The sequence below is a fragment of the Mchenga conophoros genome, linkage group LG17 (assembly GCF_057382185.1).
Source record: "Mchenga conophoros isolate Kocher_MC1m ecotype Shallow Benthic linkage group LG17, M_conophoros_male_GT1.1, whole genome shotgun sequence".
Taxonomy (NCBI): domain Eukaryota; kingdom Metazoa; phylum Chordata; class Actinopteri; order Cichliformes; family Cichlidae; genus Mchenga; species Mchenga conophoros.
This window is the reverse complement of record NC_140542.1, coordinates 7458226-7472576: the sequence shown is the minus strand read 5'-3', so window position 1 is coordinate 7472576 and position 14351 is coordinate 7458226. Positions and strand designations below refer to the sequence as shown.

At 41.0% G+C, this 14351-nt stretch overlaps 1 protein-coding gene and 1 long non-coding RNA gene across 2 annotated transcripts; one reads left to right on the top strand and one right to left on the bottom strand.

Moving 5' to 3' along the window:
- Positions 1–1472: 1472 nt before the first annotated feature.
- Positions 1473–2747, bottom strand: LOC146555013 (zinc finger MYM-type protein 1-like). Its single transcript, XM_085252500.1, has one exon. The coding sequence runs from the start codon at positions 2564–2566 to the stop codon at positions 1532–1534; it is 1035 nt and encodes a 344-aa protein (XP_085108626.1). The 5' UTR covers positions 2567–2747; the 3' UTR covers positions 1473–1531.
- Positions 2748–9473: 6726 nt separating this feature from the next.
- Positions 9474–13348, top strand: LOC146555012 (uncharacterized). Its single transcript, XR_014889131.1, has 4 exons — positions 9474–9519; positions 9709–9795; positions 10496–10564; positions 12094–13348. It is a non-coding gene; the product is annotated as an uncharacterized LOC146555012 (long non-coding RNA).
- Positions 13349–14351: the final 1003 nt, after the last annotated feature.

Sequence of the window (14351 nt, the reverse complement as noted above, 5' to 3'; positions counted from 1 at the left end):
CTGTTGTTCACGTAGAAGGGCCTGCTTCTGGATGTCCAGACTTTGTGCGTCAGTGGGAAGGTCAGGGTACAGGGTTCGAACCTCCTCATGAGATGTCGTATCTGCTGGATAAAAGCAAGCTACATCACATCAGCGATTGTCCTAGAGCTGCCCTACAGTAACAATCAACTGACTAATATATGAAATACTTGCAGTAGCACAATAATAAACACAAAGCAAAAAAATGTTTAGTGAAGATAAAAAAAACCCATCAAAGTTTTAGTTTGGATAAAGGGAGACAGAGCACCAATCTAAACAAGTCTAAACCATCTACAAAGTGATTGTAGGAGGAAACAACCTTGACTTCCTTTACATAGCTTAGTACTGAGAATAAAAGAAAAGCATGATTAGAATTATTTGTGCTTCTTCTTCTTTCGGCTGCTCCCTTTAGAGGTCGCTACAGTGGATCATCCGCCTCCATCTCTCTATTTCTAGCATCCTCCTCAGTCACACCAACCCCCTGCATGTCCACCTTCACTACATCCACAAATCCAGCACCACAGTTACTCTCTTCGCACCTTATCATAGCCTTCACTCCTACCCTCTCTATGCCTCCCGTCTCCATCCTCTTCAGAGTTGCCTCGCTTCCTTCTCTAATTCAATTTTCATCCAAAGTACTCCTTCTCTCTTCTCAACACACATTCTTCACATTAGCACATTTCCATCTCTATACTTGGTTACTCTCTTCCAGGACAATTTATGTGCCTTGCCATTCATTAAAAATCATTTTCTCCTTAGTGTCCAGCCTCACATACAACTCACTACAAGCCTTTTCCTGTGCCAGTGACACCTCTCTCTTTGCTGTGCACCTAGCCTTTTAGTACTCCTTCCTTCAGCTCCCTGACTATCCCACTCTTTCTTTGCCAGTCTCTTCCTTGAATACATTCCTGAATCTGTTATTATTTGTGCAATGAAAATTAAATCAAGAAAGATTTTGCTTTTACAGTCTCACTGCAGGTTGATACATTATAAGCACGCCTGTGGTTCACATAAGCATTAAAAGCTTGTATTACTCCCTGATGTTTTGCCTGTTAGCATGTGCAGCAGCTGGAGAAGGACTCCTAGCTGAAGACAGGACAGCTTCTCGATGTGCAGATTGGTCGTCTTCTACGCAGAAGCAAAGGAGAAAAACCCCAAATTAAACAGAACAACTACTTCTAATTACAAACAGACGTCTCTCTAAAACCGTGGCAGCAGTTCACCATGTCAAATGCTTTCTTGTCGTGCACAGTGACTATAACAATTAGCAGTGGCGTGCACAGACATTTTGGGGGGCAAGTGCTCCAGGGGGAAAAAAGGGCACTTTTTGCATATGTGGAAAACCTTTTCTTTTTATAATAAAAAAAATCGCACAGGTTAAATGCAATTTGACTTTTATTTCAAAACATTCTCTAAAAATCAAAAATCACACCACAAAAAGATAAAATCTGTATCCAACTCTAAACTATATACATACATATTCTCAAGTGTCCATTAAATGGAGTGTACTGCTCTAAAGAAGCATCCTTCTTGGTGCCATGTCTTTGTAGATGTTGATGACCTCGTTGTAATTGATCTCCACATCTTTCTCAATGGCCAACAAGAGGAGATCAGACAACCTTTCTTCTCCACACAAACTTCTTAGTTTATTTTTGATTATTTTTAGCTTTGAAAAGGATCTTTCAACTGTCGCAGTTGTCACTGGTAGTGTTGCGTAGATCTGAATCATTTTGACAAAGGCAGGAAAGATCAGCTGGCCATTGTTTTCCCTCAGTATCAGAAATATTTCTCTGAGGTCTTTTGAACTAAAGCTGGAGTGGAAGACCTTTAATTCTGTTTTGAGCTGGTCCTCATCTTCTCCATAGAATTCACAGAGGATGTGGACAGCTTCAATGGCTTCTGGGTTTGGTGGGCCTACCCAGTTAGCATGCACAGTTAAGGGCTGGAAGGACTGAATGATTCTGGCCGTTGGGCTTCCAGTATTGTCCCCTTTGAACCTCCTGTTCAGTTCCCCAGTCATGATGTCCAGAAAGGTGAAATATACACCACTCCTGAAATATGCCTCCACTGACTCAAACTGAGCACCTACTTGAGACACTGTGGTGCTGTGTTGGAAACGCACTGGAACTTTCCGCTTTCTCTCCTGACCAGGCACCACGGTAGGTACTGGAATGTTGAAACTCTCTGCCTTCTCTGATGCACATCTAAATATCTCTCCAAATTTCTCCTCAGACCTCATGGTTTGCAATGTGTGAAGCACACCATCAATTACCTTGTAGGCAGTGGAATGGTCCAACCCTTCTTCCTGCAGAGAATCTGATGCCAAAGCAGTGACTTCGAATACTGGTGTGGTGATTTCCATGCAGAGAATGAACATAAAATTAATGGCATTTCTGTACATCTGAGCATCACCTTGGGCCAGGTTAGGTGGGTCACTGTCACTGATGTCATCAAGGAGCATCAAAATGGCTTTCAAATTTCTCTGAAGTGCCTTCAGTGCTTTTTCCCTGCAAGCCCATCGAGTATCTGACAGCTGCTGGAGCTCCATAACACGTTGTCCAGGAAAGAGAGACTCCTGAAATTTGACCAAGGCAGCATGACGCTTTGGGGAGCCTGAGCAAAAGGCATACAATTTCTCCACCAAGTTGAAAAATGTCACAAAATGCTTGCTGGACTTTGATGCCTCCACTAGTACCAAATTGAGGCAATGGGCTTTGCAGTGCACATAGAGGGCCTTCTCATTGTGTGCACGGATTCTAGCTTGGAGACCTTTATACATGCCACTCATGTTGGCTGCTCCATCATAGCCTTGACCATACATGTTCTTCATCTCTAGGCCATTCTTTTGCAGAAGCAAGAACACTGTATTCTCCAGCTCCTGGCCTGTAGTTGTATCAACATTGCACACTTCGATGAATCTCTCCTTTATTTGCATATGATGAAAATATCGCACAACAAATGACACTTGCTCTTTGTGTGAAACATCAGAGGTTTCATCAAGTAGAATGGAATACATTTCAGCCTCTTTTATTTCACGTTGTATCTCCTTCCTGATGTAAGTTCCTAGTGCTGCAATGATGTCATTTTGACTTCTGTTGGAAAGCAGTGACACCTGGGGCCTTGTCTTGGTGGCTTTAACTGTGGCAATTTTTTCCAAATGCATTTTCAGCACACTATCGTAGCGGGAAAATACATTGACTAATTCACGAAAATTGCCACGGTTATCACTGGACTCACTCTCATCATGACCTCGGAATGCTTGTCCCTGACGTGCAAGATACACTGTTAGGTCAATTAATCTTGTCAGGATTTCTTTGTTTGTCTGCCTCTCTCGCTCTCTAACTTCCACCCCTTTTACGTCTGAAACATCAAATGCAGACTGAAGGGCCTTTTTCTGGAAATTGATCCATCTAACCATGCTTGTCATGTGCATCTCTGCGCTGGAGTGTTGTTTGATTTTTTCAAGAGCAGTACTCCACTTTCTGATGCCATCAGTTGTCCAGGCTGTTCTGCTTTTATATTTTTCATCCGAGAGGAAAAGCCGACAACTAAAACAATGCATTGAATTAGCAGTGGGTGAGTATTCCAGCCACACATTAGCAGAAAACCACTGTTTCTGGAATGATCTCCCCTCAGTTTTTGGGTAAGGTATATCAGGCTGACATGGGCCCACATTGCAGCACATTGAAACGTATCTGTCATTGCGCTTTATTTTAAATGTATGGATGTGTGTTGGATCTGTTGGGTATTGTAAAGCTGCTAACTTTGACATTATGTGATCGATCTGTTCTTCCTCATTGTGGTCTTCAGAGAGCACTACATCAGTGTCTGTAGGCCTAACTGAACCTGTTGCTGCATTGGTCGCGGCTTCATCTGTTTCTATATCTCCCTCTTCTGCTATGCTGGTAGATGGCATAGAGCTGCTTCCCTGCTGTGACTGACTACAATGGAACAATAATAATAATAATAATAGTATTATTATTTATCATAATAATAAGCTTAAACAGATAGTTTTAATAATAACCCATACTGCAAGTCTTGTAACATAGAAATAACTTTCGTAGGTACAAAATAATAGTTAGCTCAATGCCTGCTGATTAAGTTCATTAAAAACTAAGTGTGAACAGCTTTTAAGATTTTTCAATAGAATTAACTGCAAGGAGCAGGTTACATTAAAACATTAAAATAGAACCTGACTCTGCCCTTGACTCTGACCTTTCATCTTCATTTTCCTTTGCTTTCATCCAGGAGAGCAGAGAACTGCTTCCCTGGGCTGCCTGTTGTAGATCCCTTTCTTTCTCCTTTCTCAGCCTCTCTTTCCTAGGCATTATGCTTGCTGAAATTAGTAAATAAATAGACCAAAATGTATGAGAACGAATAAGACTGACTGTGGTCATTACAAGAACAGGGCAGAATGGTCGTTTTCACAGGCAATTGGGAACTGCCTATTTTTCCTTTAGCAAATTAATGTGTTAATGTTGCCAATATGTTACACCAAAAAAAATTAACATGTCTAACCAGTGCTTCTCAAAACTTTTAACATGCACCACCCCCAACACCGTACCCTTCAAACTACCAATAACAACGTCACTGTTCTGTCACAATCAGGTCGGAATTGATGGAGAGTGGGGGTTGCCTAAATGGTTTAGGTTACATTTTAAATGTGTCGTTTTTTTGTTTATCCATATGGATGGATGGAGGGGGCAAGCTGGCAAAGTTTGTCATGTGCAGTTTCTGACAGGCTACTTCACAACAAAACAATTGCAGGTTGGTCTTAGAGGGCAAACAGAATAATTTCACTCGATTCATGGGTTACCTGACTGGTTGGGAAGGGAAAGAGCTGCCGTGTTGTCCGCCGTGGCTCCCAGTCGCTATAGTTAGCCTACTATGCCTACTCCAAGTAGTCCTATGTCATGCCGCTGCTACACGCCTCACAACAAATGAACTGCAAGCGTGTTCACGTGACACGGTGACAGTGAAAAAGCGACAGGGTTCGGGTGTCTTTGAAGAAGGGGCACAAATCAAGCCATTATTTTCACACCTTTTTAAATCACTGGTTCCTTTGTTGTGTTTGCTTCAGCTGAATAAATGACAAAACCAAACCAAAAAGTGTGTCATTATTTCACAAGTTGTTAATGAAAAAAAAAAGATCTTAAAAATTTAAAATCTATCAAACTAATATTTGAGGTCATCTTAAACAGTTGATCGTGAGCTCACCTGTTTCCTCACCTGAGGGCTGAGGGCTGAAGGTAAATGGCTGCACTCTTCCTGTGTGTATCAGTCACCTCACACTTCACTGTGTTGCATCCTGCTGAGTAAATAGGGTAATACTTTATAACAGAGAGAGAACATTTCACCTCAATAATCAATCTGTCTGGTTTAGTTGTTGCCTTTTCACCGATCTGTCAAAGTTTGATCAGCTGTGCTGTTAGTTTCTTGAAATAAAAAAACATTTAGTACCATCACAGTTATTCTGGTCATCACATTTAGACGAGGCTGAATGACGTCATCAACAATCTTCATTGAAGAAAACCAATAAAAAACATTAGAATACAGCACTTTTTACAATAAGAGTGAAAATCAATTTAGAAACAACTTTATAAACATGCTTCCCTAAAACAGCAGATCATGCTCAGCTGTCTTATTCATGTTATTGGTAAGTGATTGTAATAATATTGATACGATTATTATTTCACTGCTATAAAAATGTTTCCTGTATTCTTACCTTACAATCTGAATCATCAGCATCAGACATAAAAACATTTGAATCCATCTGAATTCATCCATTCTGCTTCTCTGTCTCACTTCGTTCTTGTTCTCAGTCTCAACTGTCACAGTCTCTGAACTGATGACCCTTGATGAATACATTTAAATATTAGACAAAGATGACACAAATAAACACAAAATGCAATTCCTAAATGAAGTTGTTTATTTAAGAGGGAAAAAACCTATATGGCCCTGTGTTAGACCAAGTTAAATGTGCGACAGTGTCAAAGTGCTATATACAAGGGTGCAGGGATCAGGTCTCCAGGGAATCTGCAGGGAAAAGCAGGGGGAACACACTCACTCTCCTCCTGTCTCTCTTGGCGTCTCACCAGTCTCTCACTCCTCTCTCGTACCGGGAATTTCTGTAAGGAACAAGGGCAGGTCCAGGGTGTCTGTACACAGGGAAACGACGTGTTAGCACAAGATTCAAAATCCAAGAGAACTAGATTACTAGTGTCCTAGCCAGGACTTCACTAACATGAGTCAAGCAACAATCCAGCAAAGAGCAGTCTAACTTCTTCCCGTAAGTAGAGGCCGGTTAATGAGATGCAAGTGTTCACCATCTCCCAGGTATGTAGGCCAAAGGCGGGAGTCCACAATGGCCTCCGCCCAGGCAGCTCTTTCCCTTCCCAACCAGTCAGGTAACCCATGAATCGAGTGAAATTATTCTGTTTGCCCTCTAAGACCAACCTGCAATTGTTTTGTTGTGAAGTAGCCTGTCAGAAACTGCACATGACAAACTTTGCCAGCTTGCCCCCTCCATCCATCCATATGGATAAACAAAAAAACGACACATTTAAAATGTAACCTAAACCATTTAGGCAACCCCCACTCTCCATCAATTCCGACCTGATTGTGACAGAACAGTGACGTTGTTATTGGTAGTTTGAAGGGTACGGTGTTGGGGGTGGTGCATGTTAAAAGTTTTGAGAAGCACTGGTTAGACATGTTAATTTTTTTTGGTGTAACATATTGGCAACATTAACACATTAATTTGCTAAAGGAAAAATAGGCAGTTCCCAATTGCCTGTGAAAACGACCATTCTGCCCTGTTCTTGTAATGACCACAGTCAGTCTTATTCGTTCTCATACATTTTGGTCTATTTATTTACTAATTTCAGCAAGCATAATGCCTAGGAAAGAGAGGCTGAGAAAGGAGAAAGAAAGGGATCTACAACAGGCAGCCCAGGGAAGCAGTTCTCTGCTCTCCTGGATGAAAGCAAAGGAAAATGAAGATGAAAGGTCAGAGTCAAGGGCAGAGTCAGGTTCTATTTTAATGTTTTAATGTAACCTGCTCCTTGCAGTTAATTCTATTGAAAAATCTTAAAAGCTGTTCACACTTAGTTTTTAATGAACTTAATCAGCAGGCATTGAGCTAACTATTATTTTGTACCTACGAAAGTTATTTCTATGTTACAAGACTTGCAGTATGGGTTATTATTAAAACTATCTGTTTAAGCTTATTATTATGATAAATAATAATACTATTATTATTATTATTATTGTTCCATTGTAGTCAGTCACAGCAGGGAAGCAGCTCTATGCCATCTACCAGCATAGCAGAAGAGGGAGATATAGAAACAGATGAAGCCGCGACCAATGCAGCAACAGGTTCAGTTAGGCCTACAGACACTGATGTAGTGCTCTCTGAAGACCACAATGAGGAAGAACAGATCGATCACATAATGTCAAAGTTAGCAGCTTTACAATACCCAACAGATCCAACACACATCCATACATTTAAAATAAAGCGCAATGACAGATACGTTTCAATGTGCTGCAATGTGGGCCCATGTCAGCCTGATATACCTTACCCAAAAACTGAGGGGAGATCATTCCAGAAACAGTGGTTTTCTGCTAATGTGTGGCTGGAATACTCACCCACTGCTAATTCAATGCATTGTTTTAGTTGTCGGCTTTTCCTCTCGGATGAAAAATATAAAAGCAGAACAGCCTGGACAACTGATGGCATCAGAAAGTGGAGTACTGCTCTTGAAAAAATCAAACAACACTCCAGCGCAGAGATGCACATGACAAGCATGGTTAGATGGATCAATTTCCAGAAAAAGGCCCTTCAGTCTGCATTTGATGTTTCAGACGTAAAAGGGGTGGAAGTTAGAGAGCGAGAGAGGCAGACAAACAAAGAAATCCTGACAAGATTAATTGACCTAACAGTGTATCTTGCACGTCAGGGACAAGCATTCCGAGGTCATGATGAGAGTGAGTCCAGTGATAACCGTGGCAATTTTCGTGAATTAGTCAATGTATTTTCCCGCTACGATAGTGTGCTGAAAATGCATTTGGAAAAAATTGCCACAGTTAAAGCCACCAAGACAAGGCCCCAGGTGTCACTGCTTTCCAACAGAAGTCAAAATGACATCATTGCAGCACTAGGAACTTACATCAGGAAGGAGATACAACGTGAAATAAAAGAGGCTGAAATGTATTCCATTCTACTTGATGAAACCTCTGATGTTTCACACAAAGAGCAAGTGTCATTTGTTGTGCGATATTTTCATCATATGCAAATAAAGGAGAGATTCATCGAAGTGTGCAATGTTGATACAACTACAGGCCAGGAGCTGGAGAATACAGTGTTCTTGCTTCTGCAAAAGAATGGCCTAGAGATGAAGAACATGTATGGTCAAGGCTATGATGGAGCAGCCAACATGAGTGGCATGTATAAAGGTCTCCAAGCTAGAATCCGTGCACACAATGAGAAGGCCCTCTATGTGCACTGCAAAGCCCATTGCCTCAATTTGGTACTAGTGGAGGCATCAAAGTCCAGCAAGCATTTTGTGACATTTTTCAACTTGGTGGAGAAATTGTATGCCTTTTGCTCAGGCTCCCCAAAGCGTCATGCTGCCTTGGTCAAATTTCAGGAGTCTCTCTTTCCTGGACAACGTGTTATGGAGCTCCAGCAGCTGTCAGATACTCGATGGGCTTGCAGGGAAAAAGCACTGAAGGCACTTCAGAGAAATTTGAAAGCCATTTTGATGCTCCTTGATGACATCAGTGACAGTGACCCACCTAACCTGGCCCAAGGTGATGCTCAGATGTACAGAAATGCCATTAATTTTATGTTCATTCTCTGCATGGAAATCACCACACCAGTATTCGAAGTCACTGCTTTGGCATCAGATTCTCTGCAGGAAGAAGGGTTGGACCATTCCACTGCCTACAAGGTAATTGATGGTGTGCTTCACACATTGCAAACCATGAGGTCTGAGGAGAAATTTGGAGAGATATTTAGATGTGCATCAGAGAAGGCAGAGAGTTTCAACATTCCAGTACCTACCGTGGTGCCTGGTCAGGAGAGAAAGCGGAAAGTTCCAGTGCGTTTCCAACACAGCACCACAGTGTCTCAAGTAGGTGCTCAGTTTGAGTCAGTGGAGGCATATTTCAGGAGTGGTGTACAGGGGCGGAGCGTGGGGGTGGCTTACTGGGCTTAAGCCCGGGTTGTTTTGTCAGAAGCCCGGGGTATTTTGGAGTGCAATTTTTTCATAGTTAGATGCCTGGCTGACAACTGTATAAAACAAAAAGTACACACAATATTCGAAGCACATAGTGCACACTGTGGGAATTTACGACTGTGCGTGAATCCCCCCCTGATATTGGTATGATCCAAGCTCAGGCACTAAGCGACTGAGCGAGGGGGCGGGGCAGCTGCTGCCCGTCAGTGCGCTGTTGGAGAGACCGAGCCAGCCATACTAAGGAGAGCTTAAGTTTGACCAGGTACCAAAGCAAATCATTCGTACCGTACAAATAATGTAAATATGACGGTGCATCACGAAACTGATCACTTGACCAATATTACGTTACTTGCTCTTCAAGTGAATCAACAAATGGCGAAATGAAAAGCCGAACAAATGCTATTTTTTTTTAGAGATTCTTAGCTTACGTGTGTTTATTTCATATTTTCAGTTCTTACCCTCCCCGACTAAATCGGTTTCAGTTATGTACTGAAATATAAGAATGGACATTAGAGGGTTCTTTCAAAGAAAAACTCAGGTAAATGTTATTTTATATATTATGCTTTGTATGTTGTTCAGTATATTTGTATGCAAAACAAGAGGAATTTCAGTACACAGCAGGATATTCACATTTGTAACCAGATATTTACACTTTAGGGAGAAAACATAAAACATTTTTACTGCACAACATCAATTTAGAGTAAACTTTTGTTTTAGATAAATATTGAAATATCTTTTGAATTAGTTAAATGTCACAATAAAGAGAGACAGAGCTTTCTGTTTTTTATCACTTTCATCAAATTTAGGAGTACATGTACACTAAGTTTATTGTTAATTAATAAGAAAACTCCAGACGATTCCATTCTGAGCTGAAGAAGCTTCTGATAGGTTAGTAGAGTCCATGTGAGTAAACAGGTGGCACAGCTGTGGATGCATATAAGGCAAAACACAGAGCCTGTTTCTGTGACATGGGAAAATCAAGAGATGTCAACCAAAACACCAGGAAAAGAACTGTGGAGCTCCATAAGTGTGGCTCAATTTTGAATACAATTTGGTGCCATTTGCAATTAAGAAATACAGACGATTTCTCTCTTTACTCTTAAAGTTAACAAATATGTTTTTTATATTTATCAATCTAAAAAAATAAACATTTAGTCTGATTTGATGTTACAATTAAAAAAGTGTTTGTGTTTTTATCTGAAGAGTTTGTAAATGTCTGTATATTTGATGATTGTCAGCACAAAGAGGGAGAGAGGAACAGAGAGGGAGATGGAGAATGAGGACAGAACAGAGATGAACAAGAGCAGGTGAGACACACATGTTAGTCAAATGGTCATTTACCAAAAGTATCACCGTATCATAGGTACTCATGTATCTCATACCTAGTGTTTCTTTTTAGGTTTGTTATTTTTCAAATTCTATATTTATTAAGTTCTGCAGGCTTGTTTGCACAACAAGGCTAAATAATTATATAAACCTTTCTCAATCTAAATATTGTACTTTGGTAAAATTAAAAAATAAATGTAGTGCAGGTCTATGATGATTTTTAGTGCTACTATCATCTAGTTCTGATTCTGGTTCTGTCTTGGTTAAGTCCCAAGTAGTCCTGATTTTGAACTGTTGTAGTCCTGTTTTAATTCTGGATCAGTTCTTGGTCTGGTTGAAATGGGGTTTAGTCCTCGTGTCTTGATACAGCCCTGATTTTGTTCTGCCTTGCTGCTTAATTAAAAAACTAGTTGTGATATATATTTTTCCCTATATAAAGTCATTCTTTTTTGAACAAAACTCAAAACAGAGCCAATTAATCTTTCAGTCATTTCTTACCCCCCCCCCCCCAAGGGAAAAAAAAATCCCACATGCATACTATCCTTTTGGGCTAAGCCCCGGGTGTTTCAAATGTCTGGCTCCGCCTCTGGTGGTGTATATTTCACCTTTCTGGACATCATGACTGGGGAACTGAACAGGAGGTTCAAAGGGGACAATACTGGAAGCCCAACGGCCAGAATCATTCAGTCCTTCCAGCCCTTAACTGTGCATGCTAACTGGGTAGGCCCACCAAACCCAGAAGCCATTGAAGCTGTCCACATCCTCTGTGAATTCTATGGAGAAGATGAGGACCAGCTCAAAACAGAATTAAAGGTCTTCCACTCCAGCTTTAGTTCAAAAGACCTCAGAGAAATATTTCTGATACTGAGGGAAAACAATGGCCAGCTGATCTTTCCTGCCTTTGTCAAAATGATTCAGATCTACGCAACACTACCAGTGACAACTGCGACAGTTGAAAGATCCTTTTCAAAGCTAAAAATAATCAAAAATAAACTAAGAAGTTTGTGTGGAGAAGAAAGGTTGTCTGATCTCCTCTTGTTGGCCATTGAGAAAGATGTGGAGATCAATTACAACGAGGTCATCAACATCTACAAAGACATGGCACCAAGAAGGATGCTTCTTTAGAGCAGTACACTCCATTTAATGGACACTTGAGAATATGTATGTATATAGTTTAGAGTTGGATACAGATTTTATCTTTTTGTGGTGTGATTTTTGATTTTTAGAGAATGTTTTGAAATAAAAGTCAAATTGCATTTAACCTGTGCGATTTTTTTTATTATAAAAAGAAAAGGTTTTCCACATATGCAAAAAGTGCCCTTTTTTCCCCCTGGAGCACTTGCCCCCCAAAATGTCTGTGCACGCCACTGCTAATTGTTATAGTCACTGTGCACGACAAGAAAGCATTTGACATGGTGAACTGCTGCCACGGTTTTAGAGAGACGTCTGTTTGTAATTAGAAGTAGTTGTTCTGTTTAATTTGGGGTTTTTCTCCTTTGCTTCTGCGTAGAAGACGACCAATCTGCACATCGAGAAGCTGTCCTGTCTTCAGCTAGGAGTCCTTCTCCAGCTGCTGCACATGCTAACAGGCAAAACATCAGGGAGTAATACAAGCTTTTAATGCTCATGTGAACCACAGGCGTGCTTATAATGTATCAACCTGCAGTGAGACTGTAAAAGCAAAATCTTTCTTGATTTAATTTTCATTGCACAAATAATAACAGATTCAGGAATGTATTCAAGGAAGAGACTGGCAAAGAAAGAGTGGGATAGTCAGGGAGCTGAAGGAAGGAGTACTAAAAGGCTAGGTGCACAGCAAAGAGAGAGGTGTCACTGGCACAGGAAAAGGCTTGTAGTGAGTTGTATGTGAGGCTGGACACTAAGGAGAAAATGATTTTTAATGAATGGGAAGGCACATAAATTGTCCTGGAAGAGAGTAACCAAGTATAGAGATGGAAATGTGCTAATGTGAAGAATGTGTGTTGAGAAGAGAGAAGGAGTACTTTGGATGAAAATTGAATTAGAGAAGGAAGCGAGGCAACTCTGAAGAGGATGGAGACGGGAGGCATAGAGAGGGTAGGAGTGAAGGCTATGATAAGGTGCGAAGAGAGTAACTGTGGTGCTGGATTTGTGGATGTAGTGAAGGTGGACATGCAGGGGGTTGGTGTGACTGAGGAGGATGCTAGAAATAGAGAGATGGAGGCGGATGATCCACTGTAGCGACCTCTAAAGGGAGCAGCCGAAAGAAGAAGAAGCACAAATAATTCTAATCATGCTTTTCTTTTATTCTCAGTACTAAGCTATGTAAAGGAAGTCAAGGTTGTTTCCTCCTACAATCACTTTGTAGATGGTTTAGACTTGTTTAGATTGGTGCTCTGTCTCCCTTTATCCAAACTAAAACTTTGATGGGTTTTTTTTATCTTCACTAAACATTTTTTTGCTTTGTGTTTATTATTGTGCTACTGCAAGTATTTCATATATTAGTCAGTTGATTGTTACTGTAGGGCAGCTCTAGGACAATCCCTGATGTGATGTAGCTTGCTTTTATCCAGCAGATACGACATCTCATGAGGAGGTTCGAACCCTGTACCCTGACCTTCCCACTGACGCACAAAGTCTGGACATCCAGAAGCAGGCCCTTCTACGTGAACAACAGCACAACAGTTTCTATTTCTTTTAATATTAGAAGTCAGTTATTCATTAATGAATACAAATGGTGACTGAAGTTATTTAGACAGGACATTAAACAATAAACTTCCAATAAATTATGAACAATGTGTGACTGAATGTGTTCAGTGAAAGACTTTGAAAATACCGCAGCATAAAACCAGTGTAAAAGTACTCAGACTACTTTTGGGGGTATTTATTTGATGATGCAACCAGAAAATGTGCAGGTTGTGAGTTTAACATTTTCAACACTGGAGAAGAAGTACATGTACACAGACTAGCTAATGACAAACATTTTTTTTAAATTAACCTTTATTTAAACAGGTTGTTCATTTTTCTGAGCTTACCTGGTGTCTAGTTTCGGTGGCAGTAGCATAAGCAGAGAAGACCCAGACCTTACTCTCCCGAGCCAGCTCCTCCATTATTTGGGGGACACTGAGGCATTCTCTGCTGAGTGCTGTGATCTCCCCAACATGTCCTGGGTGTGTCCTGTCTGTCCTGGTGGGACATGCCTGGAACATCTCACCCAGGAGGCGCTCAGGAGGCACCCTTGTCAGATGCCTGAACCTCCTCAACTGGCTCGTTTAGATGTAGAGGAGTAGCAGTTAACTCGGAATGAGACAGACAGCACCTACTGCTGGGGTGGGCCTACAGGAGGGAGAGCTCATGTCGTCTCTTCAGGACACATCACTGGACCCCAAGAAGCTCTCCCCTGAGCTCCCTTTGGCTGCTGGGGTCGGCATACGTTCAACTTTAAAATCACTCTTGGTTCTTGGCTAGCTTTGTGTTAGCATCCTTTGTGTACTGATGCTTGCAAGAAGCTAAAGTTGCTTTGGCAGAATTTTCTTTCTCATATATGCACACATAAGGAGAGAGATGTTTTATAAGCTTTAGTCATCACCGTGCACTTTTCCTGATTCACACAAAATACAGCAATCTGGCACCTTCCCACAGGGTCTTGCACGAGTATTAAACATGTTCATTTGTGCTTTGGACTGTCACCAGATTTCTTCTAGAAGTTTCTTGCCAGTCAGCAACTATCTTGGCAACACCACTTGAGTTTGTGTGTTGCATGCTAACACCATTATCATATGTGTAATA